General features: G+C 41.2%; 1 protein-coding gene across 3 annotated transcripts in view; it reads left to right on the forward strand.

The window, feature by feature from the left end:
- abca5 (ATP-binding cassette, sub-family A (ABC1), member 5) overlaps positions 1–18,519 on the forward strand; it is a 52,393-nt gene that overhangs the window by 26,121 nt on the left and 7,753 nt on the right. For all 3 annotated transcript variants that reach the window (XM_083994370.1, XM_083994368.1, XM_083994369.1), the window contains 16 exons: positions 2,467–2,753; positions 3,501–3,620; positions 4,580–4,718; positions 5,649–5,739; positions 6,431–6,570; positions 6,785–6,904; positions 8,002–8,203; positions 10,047–10,213; positions 10,807–10,934; positions 12,581–12,718; positions 13,326–13,439; positions 14,309–14,479; positions 15,572–15,685; positions 15,797–15,934; positions 17,552–17,620; positions 17,745–17,836. In XM_083994370.1, coding sequence (XP_083850496.1) covers positions 2,467–2,753; positions 3,501–3,620; positions 4,580–4,718; positions 5,649–5,739; positions 6,431–6,570; positions 6,785–6,904; positions 8,002–8,203; positions 10,047–10,213; positions 10,807–10,934; positions 12,581–12,718; positions 13,326–13,439; positions 14,309–14,479; positions 15,572–15,685; positions 15,797–15,934; positions 17,552–17,620; positions 17,745–17,836 — 2,230 coding nt within the window. The remainder of the gene's footprint in view (positions 1–2,466; positions 2,754–3,500; positions 3,621–4,579; positions 4,719–5,648; positions 5,740–6,430; positions 6,571–6,784; positions 6,905–8,001; positions 8,204–10,046; positions 10,214–10,806; positions 10,935–12,580; positions 12,719–13,325; positions 13,440–14,308; positions 14,480–15,571; positions 15,686–15,796; positions 15,935–17,551; positions 17,621–17,744; positions 17,837–18,519) is intronic.

Genomic DNA, 18,519 nt, shown 5'->3' on the forward strand with positions numbered 1-18,519 from the left:
GAGTGAAAACAAACGTGTGTAAACCATGGATGTATTATATTATCATAGATCCATGGGGTAAACGCGAACCTTACGCGCTGAATCTGGTGAAAGCACCGCGGCTCACAGAGGTCTGGAGCTCTGACGCTGCTGCAGGGGCCGGCGTGCTAACGGCTAATAACAGCTAACGGCTAACAGCTGTGCTACAGCAGCTGACTGAGCCTCTAGAGCCGCGGCTCGGCTCGTTAACGGCAACGAGGTCGACGTGGACTCGGTGCGTTCCTCTCGGTCAGCTGGTGAAGCAGCGGTCTGATAAGCATGAATAAAATAGTTAGAGGAGGGGCGGAGCGGAGCGCGGCGAGCAGTGCAGGGAGCTCCAGATCAGCAGCCTGAATGGAGCAAGGATCACAGCGCAAATTTGAACTATATCGATATATGCGATATGGTCAAATTCCATATCCCATAAAAAAATATATCGATATATTTTTTATATCGATATATCGCCCAGCCCTATTATATCCCCTACAAATGTTACCCCTGTGGATCTCCAAGAAGGTCGCTCTTGATATAGAGAGGGCATTTTCTAGATTCATATGGCATGGCAAGAGGCCGAGACAGAAAATAAAAACATTACAGCTACCCTCTGACAAAGGAGGCCTAGGCCTGCCAAACATAATTCATTACAACTGGGCATGCCATGCTCGCTTCCTATGGGAATGGTTACATGCTCATCTTGAATCCAAGCCCTGTCTAGACTCGTGGTCCTCTTTGCCATCCTCGCTATGGAGCTTGGCCATGAGCGATAAGAAAAAGCTACATAGGGATATCAAGAATAATCCAATTATATACAACACTATTAGAGTGTGGCAGGAAATTTGTAAACATCTAGGCAGAGGAAGTTATGCCTCATTCCTGACCCCTCTTACGAGGAATCAGGATTTCCCCCCAGGTCTCCGTCCCAATATTTTTGACAGGTGGCACGGCAACGGGGTGCGTGTGATTGGAGACTTATATGACAATATGATACTAATGACTTTCCAACAATTGCAGTCCAAATTCAGTATTCCTAAAGAACATCACTATGGCTTTCTTCAGGTCAGGCACTACGTTGGATCTAAGACCCTACCCCCTCTTGATCCAGTCATGTATAGTGAGGTTGAGAGGTTCCTCATCTCCCGAAAAGGTCTCACCCGTTTTATTTCTTCCTTCTATGCTCTACTATATTCTCTTAGCACAGGCGATATCACAAGCATTGCACAGAAGTGGGAGAAAGATCTTGACACAGAGTATATTGAAGATGACTGGCAGGAGGCCATTAAAGTATTTAAATCTACCTTTACATGTAACAGACTGAGAGAGACACAATATAAAATACTACACCGTCTACACTTAACACCATACATACTAAATAAGATGGACCGTCAGATTTCACCTTTGTGTAATAAGTGTCATAGAGAGGTTGGAACATACTACCATTATTTCTGGCAATGTAAATTGATAAAAAGATTTTGGGGTACAATCTCGCAGGAACTGAGTGGTATTTTTCAAGTAAAGATGAGGAAGGACCCTGGCCTTTTCATCCTCGGCCTCCCATCAAGGGAGGTGACTTTAACCCATTTGAAGTTCAAATTATGCGACAAATTATTATTATTGGCCAGAAAATGCATTTTAATTAACTGGATCACTGATAAACCACCTACTGTTACCCTATGGTATAGGGAAATATTCCGGGTCCTCCCCCATGAAAGACTTAGTGCAGTTGTGAAGGGTAATGAAAGGTCCTTTAATGAAATGTGGGCTCCTCTGCTTAACTACCTACCTGACGAATTGACTCAGCTAGTGAAGAGGGGCCAGTCTTCCTTACAATGGTCACGCCCACCTGAGATGAATCCTTAAGTGTCCTTGTTTGCAGTGTGGCATTTACACACTACCATATTGTTTTGTTTTTAATCTGTTTGATTTATCACTGCTTACTGCATAGGATACTGATATGACTGTGACTACATTAATGGGTGAAATCTGTGTGTACGCGGAGCAATATGGGGAGGGGCACCAATATGTGTTGTGAGGGTGTATAGGGGGCGGTCGGCTAGAAGAATTGATGGATGGCAATACTGTATTTTATTTTATTTTATTTTATTTTATTTTATTTTATTTTATTTTATCTATTTCTGTAACTGACATGATGGCAAATTGTATGTTCTGTGTCTTTGTTGAAAAACAATAAAAAATTTGTTCAAAAAAAAAAAAGAAATGTTTAAACGTTTTTAGAGAAATTGTACCACTTTTATTCCAGAACTTTCTCTACAATATTTCCAAAAATTCACGCCATTGGCCCCTAATTTGAACGTACATTGACTAAAAAAAGTAACGTTCTTCAGTCTCAGAACAAATATTTGTGTATTTCTGGTGTTTGCTTCAAAATGTTGTCCAATGGGGGTCCGTGATCTCATATGGTTGATCTCATGATGCCTTCATCCTCCTCAGGCCTGACCTTCGACATCTACGAGGGCCAGATCACGGCTCTGCTGGGACACAGCGGCGCGGGGAAGTCGACCCTCATGAACATCCTGTGCGGCATCTGTCCGCCCACCAACGGCTCGGCGACCATCTACGGCACGCCGGTGGCGGAGATCGCCGACGGCTCGGAGATGAAGCAGCTGGTGGGAATCTGCCCCCAGTTCAACATCATCTTCGACGTGCTGACGGTGGAGGAACACCTCAGGATCTTCGCCGCCATCAAAGGCATCCCACCGGGGGATATCGATGCTGAGGTGAAGAGGAGAAACAGCAGCTTCTGTTTTTATATAGGTGGTCATATTAGTCCGGGAGAGATGAGGTTTTAAAGGAATAGTTCACCTAAAATTCAAATTTCTTTTTATCTTTTATCTACTCCCCCTCATGTGGACTAAGGGCTGGGAGAAGTTTCAGAGTCCTCCGTGGCTTCTCTGAGTTACAGCGGGGCTCCGTGCAGCACTGCATGTCCATATGACGGTTGAGAACGGAGCTCACTTTTCTTTGTCCAAAAAGACACACCAAAAAACATCCAAATACCTCCATAGTGCTCGTCTGTGATGTCCCTCTTGTAATGAAGCGATTGCGCGATTTGCGCCGGCGTCAGTGCAAATCGCGCGAGATTCGGACAGATACCGGCAGAGCAGTGAACTGAGACACTGGGAGCTTCTCCTACAAACAAGCTTAAAATATAGACTTTTTTTTTTTTTTGGGAACAATTTTTCATGTTGGGGCTTCAATACAAGAGGGACATTACAGACAAGCAGCATGGAGGTATTTGGATGTTTTTTGGTGTGTCTTTTTGGACGAAGAAAAGTGAGCTCCGTTCTCAACCGTCATATGGACATGCAGTGCTGCACGGAGCCCCGCTGTAACTCAGATAAGCCACGGAGGACTCTGAAACTTCTCCCAGCCCTTAGTCCACATGAGGGGGAGGAGATAATGAGTGAAATTTGAATTTTGGGTGAACTATTCTTTTAATCTGTGTTTTTGTTTCTCTGTGGCAGGTCTCCAAGGTGCTGAAGGATCTGGACTTGGAGAAGATCATGACGGCTTATGCCAAGAACCTGAGCGGAGGCCAGAAGAGGAAGCTGTCAGTCGGCATCGCCATCCTGGGAGATCCCAAGGTACTGGTGTTGTTTTTGGCGGCCGGTTTTCATTTTAGTTTTAGTCTTTAGTCTTTGTGCCGAACTGTCATTTTAGTTTTTATTCGTTTTAGTCACGTTCACGCTCTTTTTTGTTTGGTCAAGTTTTAGTCGTCTAAATCTCTGAGCATTTTAGTCAGAATAACCCACTAGACTATTTTCCTCTAGTCTTAGTCAATGATTTTAATCTCTTAATGTAATTCTATTTAACCCAGTCAATATAGTATAATTACCTAGTATAGTAACTATAGACGAAACCAAAATTTTCTTTTAGTCAAACCAATTTCACAATTCAAACATGCTTATCTTATTTTTATATTATTGTTCTATTGTCTGTAATACATCCATTACAGACATGGAAGATGCATCTTCTAAATAACGCCGCGAGTGTGGATTGAGGAAGTGACGTCAAAAAACGAAACAGAAATACTGCAAAATAATAATAATAATAGTGCGACTGAACATTATGACGTTATTTCGTCTCATCTTGTTTTGTAAGCCACATTTAGTCTTGTCTTTATTCGACAACAATTTTGCATTGTATCTTTTATCATAGTTATCGTCACATGGCCACTATTTACGTTGCGTCTCGTCTTCGTTTTCGTCATTTCGTGATAAAGGTTCGTTGACGATGATATTTCGTCATAATTTTCGTTGATGACAGCAACACTACAAAGCGTACAAAGTGTTAAAAGGGTTTTCTATGGAGTTTTTCCTCAGTGGATGTGAGGGTCTAAGGGCCGAGGATGTTGTTGTGATGCCATGTGAAGCCCTTTGAGACAAACTGTTGGTAAAAACGGGCTATACTAATAAAATTGCCTTGCCTTGCCTTACAAGGTACCTGCAGGTTCAAACAGACAAGAGCTCACACACTGTGGTTTGTTTTTGTGTGAGTCCTGGTCTTTAAAACGTCTCAGTAACTCTTCCTGACTCGGTGTCAGATTCTGCTCCTGGATGAACCCACCGCCGGCATGGACCCGTGCTCCCGGCACCAGGTCTGGTCTCTGCTGAGGAGCCGCAGAGCCGGAAGAGTCACGGTGCTCAGCACGCACTACATGGACGAGGCCGACATCCTCGCTGGTAGGAAACACACACACACACACATGCACCTGTTACATAACACACACACACACACACACAGCAGAGCTTTTTCAGCCTTTTATCCATTTGAAAAGCTGAAATTGTTCTGCAGTGTTTGTTCTTTTTTAGGGTTTTGAGCAGGAAGCTTCAAGATTTAAACTTTTATTTTACTCCCGACATCCTCCTGCTTTGTATTTTTATTTAATGTTAATGTTAATTAACAGGGACAATACATACAACATTGGCACAAAAAATGGCAAATGTGATGCATACAAGACATCTAGCTTCAGCTAATGTGCAGTCTTTGTCCCTGGTCAGCCTTTAGAATAGGATCAAATATACTGAATACAATAAATGCAGTGATAAAAATACAGTGGATAATACAGTGAATAGGTTCCACACAGCTGCAAAATTCAGATTAAACAATTACACAAGTCAAATTTAACAATAAACATTAGTAATGTGCTGTATTGACAATGACTAATGTTCACATTTCTGCTGCTCTTATCAAACATTCACTTTAATGTCCATCAGAGGAAACTTTGGTTTTGTATTTCTCTGTCACCTTCAGTGTGAATCTGACACATTGGAGAAGAGACTATCAACTATCTGAGTCTCCACCTGCAGTCTGCTACTATAATAATAATAATAAACCTGCCTCCTCTCTCTATCTAATCTGAGGAGATAAGACTTTTGCTTCCCTCAGGACTTTTAGGAATCTGCAGGTCAGGATCGTCTTCCTCTGCTCCACACTGCTGATTAAATGCTCCGCTTCTCTTAAACTAATAAGCAATGAGCTTTATTGAGTCATAATATCAATCAGACCAGGCATTGATTACTCAAACATCATCACAGTGTCCTTCAGCTGCTGCAGCCCAGTCCGGCCTCTGCTCGGCGTGTAAACACAGATGTTATTCTCTCTCTCTGCAGATCGTAAAGCTGTGATCTCTCAAGGACAGCTCAAGTGTGTCGGCTCGTCTCTGTACCTCAAGACCAAGTGTGGTGTTGGATATCACCTCAGGCAAGAAGACTTCACTCACTCACTTCTGTAGTTTATTTATTGTTGCAACTCTCAAATAGGGGAGATCGTCACCGATTAAAACCTGAAACCTTATTGGTCCTTTTGGTGACTCATTTGCTGCTCATGCTGAAAGAAAATGTCAAAATATACAGCTCTGGAAAAAATAAAGAGACCACTCCAAAATGTTCTTAATAAATCAGCTTCTCTACATGTGGCAGCCATCGATTCCAGGGTCTATTGAACTCCAACACAAGCTCACCTCACTCTACTTAGCTGATCGCCTGAACCAAATCATATTTAATGAGGAAGAAAGATTATAAATAAATTTAAAAAAAGCACTGCTGCGATTAAAAATTGGGATTATTCCACCAATTTTGATTTCTAAACTCTTCCTAAGTTTAAAAAGTAGTGTTGTGTTGTGTCTTTGCATTATACGGTAAGGTCTGAAAACACCAGAATTATTTTGTTATTTCGACCTGTTGCCATTTTCTGCAAATAAATGCTCTAATGACAATATATTTATTTCCAATTTGGGAGAAATTTTGTCAGTAAGTGTTCATTTTACTCAAACACATAGCTATGAATAGTAAAACCAGAGGAACTTATCATTTTGAAGTGGTCTCTTCATTTTTTCCAGAGCTATACTTAATTCTGACAGTATGTATAGTTTACCATGACTGTTTCTTTGCAGGATGTCCATCAATGAGCGATGGGAAGCTGAGAAGATCACCTCTCTGGTCCAGCAGCACGTTCCTAAGGCCAAGTTGTCCCGGCAGCACGAAGCCGAGCTGACCTTCACTCTGCCCTTCGAGAGCATGGACACGTTCCCAGGTCAGGTCGTCAGCTCTCACTGTACATGCACCGTACACACACTGCACATACTGTACATAGCTGCGGTGTAAACCTCTGCCGCTCTGCAGCAGCAGCAGCAGCAACAACAAACAGCTAAAGATAAAAATATTCCTGCAACTCCTGTGTGACTCAGCGGCGACGGTGCCGGTGGAGTTGGAAGCGTCACCATTAATTTGTCTCTGGTCTCTCGCAGGCTTGTTCTCGCAGCTCGACTGTCAGCCCGACCTGGGAATTATCAACTACGGCGTTTCCATGACGACGCTGGAGGATGTTTTCCTCCGTCTGGAGGCGGAGGCTGAAGTGGACCAAGCCGGTGAGAAGTGTTACGCTGAAGCATCACAGCATCTTCTCTCCTCCTCTGTTTGTGTTGTGTTTTTGTGTGATTTTGATGGCGTTCATCTTCAAATTCATCTTCAACAACCTCTGTACAATGAGCTCAGGGAATCGTTGTTTTAAAAAGTTCAGGCGAAGAACCCCGACTTATTTTGGTTGTCTGAGACATGTTGAGTTGGTTTTTCAAGGAGGAGATCTGTGTCCTGGTCAGATTTATGGAAAAAACACCGACGCTGAGACAGAAAACATTATATCCTACATAAAACTACAACTCACTATTATTGTTTTGTATATTATATACAGGAAAATCTGCCTGTAAACTGTTGCATGAGTCTTTGGATCCAAACTCATGAGAAGACTCTTTATCCATCTCATTGCATTCACTTGAGTAATTTATTTTTTGGGTTTTTTTTTTTTAATAATTGTTTCTGTTTTTCTGACTAATTTTTTTCAGTTTTTCGTGCTAATTTTTTTCTGACTTAACGAGATTTCAAAATCTCGCGAGAAGCTCCCTCCTGCAAGTAACGTTTAACCGCTGCAGCCGTCAAGCCTCCACTTCATCATGGATCTATTACATCTTAGTTCCATGAGATACATCCGTGGATATGCTCCACAAAAAAATACAGTCGAGCTATCACCGGCATTGTAGATTTTCAAAGGAAGACCCCACTCATTTTTCTTATTTTCACTGTGTTCCCAAGTAAATTCAGATTTATGTTGGAAGGAAACTACAGAACTCCACCTCAGAAAATATCAGAGCAGTCTGATGTAGCACCTTTATTTTGAAATCAGTCCTTACGTTACTTGCAGGTGGGAGCTTCTCACAAGATTTTGAAATCTCAGTAGCTAAGTCAGAAAAGAATTACCACGAAAAACAGGAGGAAAAAAATGAGTCAGAAAAACAGAAAAAAATATTCAAAAAAACAGGATTTTTCTTTTTATTATTCAAGTGATAATACGCTTCCGTAGTATTTATATTGTCTAGTGTCCTAACAGCCCATGTGGACTGTAATGCACACGACACTTAGATAAATCAACCAACCAACCCATCAGTCCTGTCCTGTTAAATGTCTCCAGACTACAGCGTGTTCAACCGGGAGCAGGCGGAGGACGAGGCCGACAGCGCCTCGGTGGACGACACGGACCAGCAGCTGCTCACCTTCTCCGACAACAAGTCTGACGGCGTGTCGGGTCACGCTCTGTGGCGGCAGCAGTTCAGCACCGTGGCCTGGCTGCACATGCTCAACATGCGGCGGGAGAGGAAGGCCTTCGTCTACACGTGAGTGTGCACGACGCTTTCAGGTCGATGACTGCTGCAGTTCGCTGCATTTCATCTATCATCTGCTGCAGGGCCGTAAAGACCAGGGATGCAACAAATCTAGAGCTGCAACTAACGATTATTTACCTTATTGATTAATCTGTTGATTATTTAAACGATTTATCGGTCAGGCCTAGTTGTTTGATGTTTTTAACATTTTATTGACCAACCAGTGTTTCCCAAACCACAAGACAACGTCCTCAAATGTCTTGTTTTGTCCACAAACCAAATAGAGACTCAGTTTATTGTCGTAAAGGAGCAAAGAAACCAGAAATATTCACATTTAAGAAGCTGGAATCAGAGAATTTTGACTTTTTTTCTTTAAAAAAAACTACTCAAACTAATTATTAGATTATCAAAATAGTTGACGATTCATTTAATAATCGATTATTGTTCGATTAATCGATTAATTGTTGCAGCTCTAAACAAATCCAGGAATCGGTTTCAGATTCGGACGAATTTTGGGTTTTTTAATAAGATTCAGTTTCAACCGAACTGAACCCGAAGCACTGAAGCCTAAAACATTACAGACAGGCTAATGCAAATTAGCATCGCTATCGTGGTCATTTTAAACCAACAAACAGCTGTTGTTTTTTAACCATAAACATTAGGGGTGTAACGGTATATGTATTCGTCCCGTGCCGTCACGGTACGGGGGTCACGGTTCGGTGCACACAGTCACGCGACGAATACGTCTGAATGAATATTAAAAAAAAAAATAAAAAAAAGTCGAGTCCTCGCTCCAATCTAGGTGGCGGTAATGAGCCTCAAAGCTGCAGCAACCGTCATAACAGACGAAGAAGAGAAGTGATGAGAGTGTGAAGTTAGAGGAGGAGAGCTGCCTGCTTCATTTATGTCACCGTGTGGTTTTTCAATGAAGCACAACGGCGGCAGCTCGCGACTGGTCCGGACAAAGTCCGTCGGCGATGTTTCACGGATGCGCGCTGCGTCACTAGAAACGCATCAAACACATTAGCGCATGTTCACCCCCACCCCACCGCCCCTCCTCAGCCCTCCCACACGTCAATCACTGTTGCAGGGAAAAAGACAACTTGTGTGCAACAACTTATCCCTCTTGACATGAACACAGACACCAGAAACATCACCAAAGCAACTGACATCTAGTCTAAATTAACTGTGTAAACCAACATTGATGTTAGTTTCTTGTTTGTTTGTTTTTTTTAAATAGTAGTTGTCAGTTGTCAAGTGCAAGTTTTTTTCCTCTAGAATTAATGAATGGTATTATAACACCCCTAATGCACTTGTTTCATTTTATATTCTATTTTTTTTTTTTACTTTTATAACACAAGACAGATTTTAGTTTTACATTCAATAGTGTCTGTTGTACCGAAACCGTACCGAACCGTGACCCCTGAACCGAGGTACGTACCGAACCGTGACTTTTGTGTACCGTTACACCCCTAATAAACATGTAAAGTGAAAAAGGCCAACGCTCATCCGTAGGAAAAACTTTGAAACTTAGAAAACAACAAAATAGCAACCGCACACTCAAAACACTGTGCATATATCAATTTATTGCAAGTTTTTGGTCATTGTGACCTTCTTCAAACCATAAACATGGCAAAAGTAACACATCCAATAATACTTACAGGCAGATATTTTATCTGCTCTGTGAAATAATTTCACCTTGTTTTGAATGAGGGAAAAAAAATACTAAAGTATCCTGAATGACTTAAATGTCCTGAGTGTGAGCGTTAATTCTGTTCAAATGCAAAACAGTGGTGAAAGTTATTATTGCACATTATTATTTTTACAGTTATAATAAATGTTGTGTGTGTTGCAGTCTGGCCTTGTTCCTGGTGTTCGTGGCTGCCGTGCTGGTTCTGTCTCTGGCCACAGGAAACATCCAGATCCACTCTCCAGACCGACAGTTTCTGCCCATTTACCTCCTCAAGAGGAACGAGTCGCCGCGGAGATACAGCACCAGCCTCCTGGTGCAGAACTCCTCAGGTGAGACCGAGATAGATGCAACACACACACACACACACACAAACCTTGTAGTGAGAGGATGCACACTGCAAAAACTCAAAATCTTACCAAGAATATTTGTCTTATTTCTAGTCAAAATGTCATTTCTAGTCAAAACAAATCTCATTCTACTTAAAATGAGACTCATCACATTAAAAAGTAGCTTGTTTTTAGACACTTTTTACTTCTTTCAAGCAGATTTTCACTTGAAATAAGTAGAAAGATCTGACAGTGGAGCAAGTTTTTCTTTCTTATTACAAGCACAAAAAACTTGCTTTCACTGGCAGATTTTTCTATTTGAAAATTAGTTTGAAACAAGTGAAAATGATCTAAAAACTAGTTATTTTTTGGGTAATGAGTCTTATTTTAAGTGGAAAGAGATTGGTTTTGACTAGAAATGAGATATTTTGACAAGAAATAAGACAAATATTCTTGGTAACATTTTGTGTTTTTGCAGTGCAGGCGATTATTTCTTCTTCCTCTGTCAGGGTTTTATTACAATCTGACCTGATCAGCTGTAAATATTGTGACGTATAATCGATAAGAGCTGCCGTTCTCTCTCCTGCTGCCAACAGGCTCCGATATCTCTGACTTCATGCACAACCTGGAGGCTCAGGACATCAAGGTGGAGACGATGAAGCACGGCGACTACATGGCCGCCGCCCCGCACAGCGCCGCCATCAACGTCACGGGATCTAACAAGGTCACTTTAACGTCGGACATAGTGGAAAGTTTTACCTTGTTTGATGTTGATTGAGTCAGATTTCATGCAGTGTTTTGAGTCCTTTATTTTGCGCTTAATGCTGCACACAAATATAAAGTAGCCATCACACTCTGTTTAAAGATTATTTTTATATATATATACTGTATATATAAAGAAGACAGAAATTTAAATCATGCAATCGATTTCTCCTACAGTACACTGCACTTGCACTTCATCTATATAATCTGCTGCAGGGCCGTAAAGAGCAGGAGTTTAACAAATCTAGAGCTGCAACTAACGATTATTTTCATTATCGATTAATCTGTTGATTATTTAAACAATTTATCGGTCAGGCCTAGTTGTTTGGTCAATAAAAAGTTGAAAAACATCAATCAGTGTTTCCCAAAGCACCAGACGACGTCCTCAAATGTCTTGTTTTGTCCACAAACCAAAGAGAGACTCAGTTTATTGTCATAATGGAACAAAGAAACCAGAAATATTCACATTTAAGAAGCTGGAATCAGAGAATTAAAAAAAAAACTACTCAAACTGATTATTCGATTATCAAAATAGTTGACGATTAATTTAATAATCGATTATTGTTCGATTAATTGTTGCAGCTCTAAACAAATCCAGGAATTGGTTTCGGATTCTGACGAATTTGGGTTTTTTGATAAGATTCAGTTTCAACCGAACTGAACCCGAAGCACTGAAGCCTAAAACATTACAGACAGGCTAACGGGAATTAGCATCGCTATCGTGGTCATTTTAAACCAACAAACAGTTGTTATTTTTTTTAACCATAATCATGTAAAGTGAAAAAGGACACCGCTCAGAAGAAGAAAGAAAGAAGACAGAAATTTAAATCATGCAATGCAGTCATGCAAAATGACACCGTTAAAGGAGGCAACAGTTGAAAATGTGTGTCCCACTTTCAGCGACAACCAGGAGGAAATAATATCTTTTAACAAGGCTTTTGTCTCAGAGCAGCTTCTTTTGCAGCTCATCATCAAAATATCTCAATGTTTTCATCATGTTCATTTTGTATCCACTACAAAATGCATTCATGTGTTTGGAAAAAAAAAAAAATCCAATGCTTTATTTTTTCTACTCACAGAGAAAAATATGTTTTTATTATTATTATTACATAACACGTTCTGCCGTATAAGTTATTGTATTATTTGTAAACCAATAACATAACAAAGAAATTAACAGTCGACAATTATGTTTCCTTGTGTTTACAAAAGATGAGAAAAAATAATCCCTGACAAAAAGGACTAATGACAAAAATAAAAAGCAAGTAAACAGGCAGAGCCCTGCATCAACAAAACAGATGAAACAAAACGGACAGGACAAAAAAAGGGGCTTGTAATGTGGCACAGTTTGACACAACATTTTGTGGTGTGTGCAATAAATACCTATGTGATGTTGAAAGAATAAATAAATAAATAAAGTTGGACATATTGAATTTAGTTTTGATAACCAGATCTCCTCCTCTTCCTCCTCCTCCTGCTGTTCCAGATGAAGGGTCCTCTGGTCGAGGGCCTCGTCCTCCAGCCGAGAGCTTTTTATTTAGATGAAGAGCCGTTCACCTGCCGACACTCGTTAACCCTTCACTGTCTCTCTCTCTCTCTCTCTGCTCACAGGGTTTCAGATACAGCGTTGCGTTCAACAGCACCACGGTGCACTCGCTGCCCATGGCCGTCAACGTGCTGAGCAACGCTCTCCTCCGCGGCCTGAACGGCACCGGACACATCAGGACCTGGACCAAACCCTTCGATTATGTGAGTGTTTCACAGCCTGATGCGTATGATCTCACGTTTCCTGTTTTGTTGAACCCTTTAAAGCCCCAGTGTTTAACTTATTTGGCTTTTTATTAGCAAAAATCAAATCTGTCTTTCATAAATACGTATTTCACTGAAGGTGAATCACAGCTGCATACAAATGAAATAGTCTACTTGGCAACAATGAGTACCCGGAAATGTTGAGTACCCCAAAGTTTTATGTTAGAAATATATACTATGGGTCCCCAGTATTCAGAAACTGCCGGATGCTAACTTATATACATATTGGGCAATTAGCATAACAGACACAATTAGCGTAAATTAGCATAATTGCCTACCATATGGGCAATATTTCAACAAAATTGACTTGGCTGATCTGGGCAATATTGGAGTGGTTTTAGGGGTTATTGATGATGCTGAATCCATTTCTGACATTTTCAAAATTCAAATGGCTGTCTAAACCGGAAGTGACCAGATTTTAACTGCCAGTGGGCCGATTTTGATGTCTGTTTTGATTGTCTGTCCCCATTTCAGGTGAATGCAACATCCTAATTCCTACGCATTATACCTTTTTTAAAGATGTTTTTTTTTTACCTTTATGTTTCAGCAAATCCCAGATGCGACATCCTACGCGCTGGTCTACATCGAGGCCATCATCCTGGGGATGCTCGCCGCCGGGATGCCCGCGTACTTCGCCATGGACCACACTCGTGACCGAGAGGTGACTGTGATTTTATTTTAATCTCTTCAGGAAGATGATGATGATGTAATGTTCAAAAGTGCTCCACCGCAACAGTTCAGGGATTTTCAGTTAGTTAGGATTATTTTTTATGACGTTTTGGTTTTAATGGAGAGAGAGAAACAGGCAGAGAGAGAGACAGAGAGGAGGTAATGAGTTGATTTCAGAGTTGGTGGCTTCACTGTGGCCACAGAGATAAATCCCTCTGCAGCTTAGGAGTTCAACTTTGACTTGCACATTTGTGCAAACTGCTGCAGCCTCACCTGTTCTGCTCTGAGGCTCCACTGACTTTTACTTTCCCCTCTCTCTCTCTGTTGTAAAGTGCTGACTCAGCAGAATCTCCAGGTCCAGAGAGTTTGAGCTGCTCCGATAATGAAGCTGCTCATTTCTTTTTATTCTAAAGACCATAGGATATGAATATATTACTCAAATATCTTACCAAGAATATTTGTCTTATTTCTAGTCAAAACAAATCTCATTATACTTAAAATAAGACTCATCACATAAAAAGTAGCTTGTTTTTAGACACTTTTTACTACTTTCAAGCAGATTTTCACTTGAAATAAGTAGAAAAATCTGATAGTGGAGCAAGTTTTTCCTCCTTATTACAAGCACAAAAAACTTGCTTTCACCATCAGATTTTTCTACTTATTTCAATTGAAAATTTGTTTAAAACAAGTGAAAATGATCTAAAAACAAGTTAATTTTTAGGCGATGAGTCTTATTTTAAGTGTAAAGAGATTTGTTTCGACTAAAATTGAGACATTTTGACAAGAAATAAGACAAATATTCTTGGAAAGATTTTGAGTTTTTGCAGTGTTATTTATTTATTTATTTTATTTCCTGTCCAGATCAAGTGCCGCTCCACGCTGCGGATCTCGGGTCTGGTCCCGTCGGCGTACTGGTGCGGTCAGGCCGCCGTCGACATCCCCTTCTACTATCTGATCCTGTCCTGCATGACCACCATCCTCTTCTCCTTCCACACTGGAAACCTGCTCACGTCCAGCAACCTCACAGCCGTGGTGAGTTCAAATGCTGTAGGAAAACACAGCACTGTTGGACATTTTAAAGGGATGCGCCAACATTTTTTTATGCCTCGCTCCCGAGTCCATGACCAGCAGATAGACACCATCCTTTCGACTGTGCGTGCAGTAACAAGGGAGATAGAGCCATATCGCCCGTAATTAGCTTAGCTCAAACACTGGAAGTGTATAGGTAGTGTTAGCCTGCCTCCACTTAAAGTCGCTAATTAGCTTAGCTCAAACACTGGAAGTCTATAGGTAGTGTTAGCCTGCCTCCACCTAAAGTCGCTAATTAGCTTAGCTCAAACACTGGAAGTGTATAGGTAGTGTTAGCCTGCCTCCACTTAAAGTCGCTAATTAGCTTAGCTCAAACACTAGAAGTGTATGGGTAGTGTTAGCCTGCCTCCACCTAAAGTCATCAGAGAAACTCTTCAGCAACTCTAAACGGAAACCGGCGGGCCGGTCTTGGTCTCAGAGCTGACAAAACTCTCCGGTGAGGCATCTTGAGCGGTCAAATGCCGCTAACGGGACCAGATCGGTCAAAACGGAGGGTTCAAGCAAAGACGCTTTATTTTGGTTCAAGCTAGCTACATCGAGGGTAGGTTAGCTTCCTGTTTCAAAGTAAAAGCACAAATTCTATGGTCATGGTTTTCTGTATGTAAAGGGCAACGGGTGTTTTATTTTGTGAAAGTAACAGGAAGTGCGTTGGTCACATCGGCTAGCTTGAGTAGCGCCAAATTCGTCCGAACAAAACTGTAAACGGCTGGTATTTAGACAAATTAACGACACACTGCTGATCTAAACGGCTACTTTCTCACCTAAACATGTTTGAAATGTGGATAAAGTGATATATTTACAGAGTTTAGAGCTTAGGAGGCAGGCTAACACTACCTATACACTTCCAGTGTTTGAAATTACGGGCGATACGGCTCTATCTCCCTTGTTACTGCACGCACAGTGGAAAGGATGGTGTCTATCTGCTGGTCATGGACTCGGGAGTGAGGCAAGACACGGAAAAAAAAAAAGTTGGCGTATCCCTTTAACACAGTGTAATGATTTTTATGACTTCTTCTTCTTCTTGTCTCCTCTCAGGTCTTGTGCATCGTCGGCTTCGGTCCTTCCATGATCCTCTTCACTTACGTCTTTTCTTTCGGCTTCGCTCGAGTCCAGAGCAACAGAGACTTCTTCTCCGTCATCTCCATGATGGTGAGAGACGACGAAGATGTCACCAGTTGTTCTAAAAGAGGATAAAAGAGTGAATGAATGAATGAATGAATGAATGAATGAATGCCTTATGCCTTGTGTCTTGTGTCTCAGGTGTGCGTGGTGTCGGCGTCTCTGGTTCAGTTGTCGTTTCTGAACGACAGCCCGGGTCTGACCAGAAACATGCACAACCTGCTGTGCTTCTTCAACCCTCTGTATCCTCTGATGGGATGTCTCAACTGCATCACCAAGGTAGGAGGAGACACACACGTCTGTTTGGCTTCTTGTCTTTTTTATTTAAACCTGCATGAATCTCTGTTTGATGCGGAGGAGTTTCTCTCTGTGACGACGACACCGAGTCTGCACTTTCTGTCTGGCTGCACATCGACACCATGATGCAGCAGATCTGATTATCACTCTTATATAAAACCATAGGAAGCAGCTCAGACTGAACCAGTTTATTTTTATTTATTTATTTATTTTTTTAATGTTTTTTTGGGCTTTTTGCCTTTATTTGATAGCAAGCAGTAGAGATAGACAGGAAATGGGGAGGCAGAGAGAGGGGGAATGACATGCAGGAAAGGACTGCCCGACGCGGGATTCGAACCGGGGACACCTGCATTGAGGACTGTATCCTCTACATGGGGCGGCCGCTCTACCCAATGCGCCACACACCGCCCTGAACCAGTTTATCTTGATCTATAGGACAGTGGTTTCCAACGTGTGGTCCGGGGACCCCCAACTTTTTCTTGAAATTTTACCACTTTTTTCTAGAATTGTTCAACTTATTTTTATTTATTTTTTTTTTTGAGAATGATTTTTTAGAAATTTTACCACTTTTTCTAGACTTTTTTTAAAAAACTTTTTTTTCTTTGAGAAATTTTACCTGTTTTTTTCTAGAAAATATTATATATATTTTTTTGAGAATTGTACCACTTCTTCCTAGAAATGTTTGAATGTTTTTGGAGAAATTGTACCACTTCTTTTTTCCAGAGAATTTCTGTATAGTGTTTCCAAAAATTCACGCCATTGGCCCTAATTTGAATGTACAAAACTTTATTCAGTCTCGGAACAAATATTTGTGTATTTCTGGTGTTCGCTTCAAGATTTTGTCCAATGGGGGTCCGTGGTCTAATTTGTGTCAATTATAGGGGAAATAAACCATATACAGCCGGGAAAATAAGTATTGAACGCGTCAATGGACTTGCATGGTGAACATGCATAGATGGCATGGCGGTTAAATGCATTACTCATTGATTTTTTTAAAAAACTGTCCCTGCTAATTGCAGTTCTAGTTTTCTTTTGGCTGTGACATGTTCTTTTTAGTTCCAGTTTAACGGCACTAAGAGATAAAACGGTGCATTCAGGACACGTCTGTAACCGATGCATCAGTGTGTTCTGCAGCATCAGTTTCTGAAGGTCTGGAGAAGCTCTCTGCTTTTCCCCGTGATGAGACGCCTCTGGTGTGACACCTTGGTGATGAGAAACCTTTTCATAGGCGTCAACTGGACTAAAGCAGCTGATGTTACTTTGCATTGATTAGGATTAATCACAGGATGACAGACTCCAGCTGCTTCTTTACCTTCCTGCACCTCCTCCTTTTCTTCATGTGTTCAATACTTATTCCCTGTGTCATTTCACTTTATTACACATTACTTTATTTATGGACATAAATGTTTGGATTTCTTTGTATGTGTGCATTAGTTGGGTTGTTGCCGACGTCTGGTTAAAATTTCATGTCAATAGCTCCGTTAGGAATATATTTTCTGAGAAAAATGTTCATGCATTCAATACTTATTTTCCCTGCTGTATTTACACTTTCATCTAAATGAAACAATATAAACTGTTCGTTGTTCTTTCTTTCCTCAGGCGACGTTCCTCCCGTCTCTCTATGATGAGAACTTCCTGTGGAAGAACCTGCTCATTGCAGTCGTAGCTGTACGTATCTCATCTGAAATCATCCAACCAACCAAAGCACAAACAAGGAGGCAGCTCATCTTGAATCTGTGTGTGTGTGTGTGTGTGTGTGTGTGTGTGTGTGTGTGTGTGTGTGTGTGTGCAGCCCTATCTCCAGTGCATCCTGCTGCTCTTCCTGCTGCGTTGGCTGGAGATCCACTACGGAGGGAGGACGATGAAAAACGACCAGTTCTGCAGGTGAGATGTGATTTAAACACGAAAAAAGAGTGAAGTGCTGCTTGTTGGAAAGCCATAACAAGGAAGCTGCTAAAACTAGACAAACCTGCAGTGGATTGACATCATTTATGACATTTTTTAAAGGAATAGTTCAACATTTTGGCAAATTTGCCCATTGGCCCATTGCCATAATCCCTATAGTCATAGCAGTAGGTTCGTTACCTTTAATTGTCGGTGCAAGCTATTTTTAGAACGGCGGACAGACAGAGTTGTTTTAGAGGTAAATTCATGCAAAACCGCTGATGCACGTTGCCTTCAGGGACAGTTTTTCATCAAGCAGTCTCTGTATTTCCCTCTAAAACAACTCTGTCTGGTAACGTTGTGTTATTATCTCATAGCGTGGTGAATGTGCAGCTCACAACTTGTCCACCAGAGCGTTGTGGAGTTGTTGGATTGTGTATTTGATGAGTTTGATGAGGGAAACCAAGAAATCCCATAATGAGCCTCCGTAGCGTAGCTCTGAGCAGCTCACGGCTCTGCTCCGCCGTTCTAAAAATAGCTTGCACCGACAATTAAAGGTAACAAACCTACTGCTATGACTATAGGGATTATGGCAATGGGCCAATTTGCCAAAATGTTAAACTATCCCTTTAAACCTTTTGTATCTTGTTTTTTAGTATCACAAATGTGCAGTCTAGCATTGC

This window comes from Trachurus trachurus (assembly GCF_905171665.1).
Source record: "Trachurus trachurus genome assembly, chromosome: 19".
Classification (NCBI taxonomy): Eukaryota; Metazoa; Chordata; class Actinopteri; order Carangiformes; family Carangidae; genus Trachurus; species Trachurus trachurus.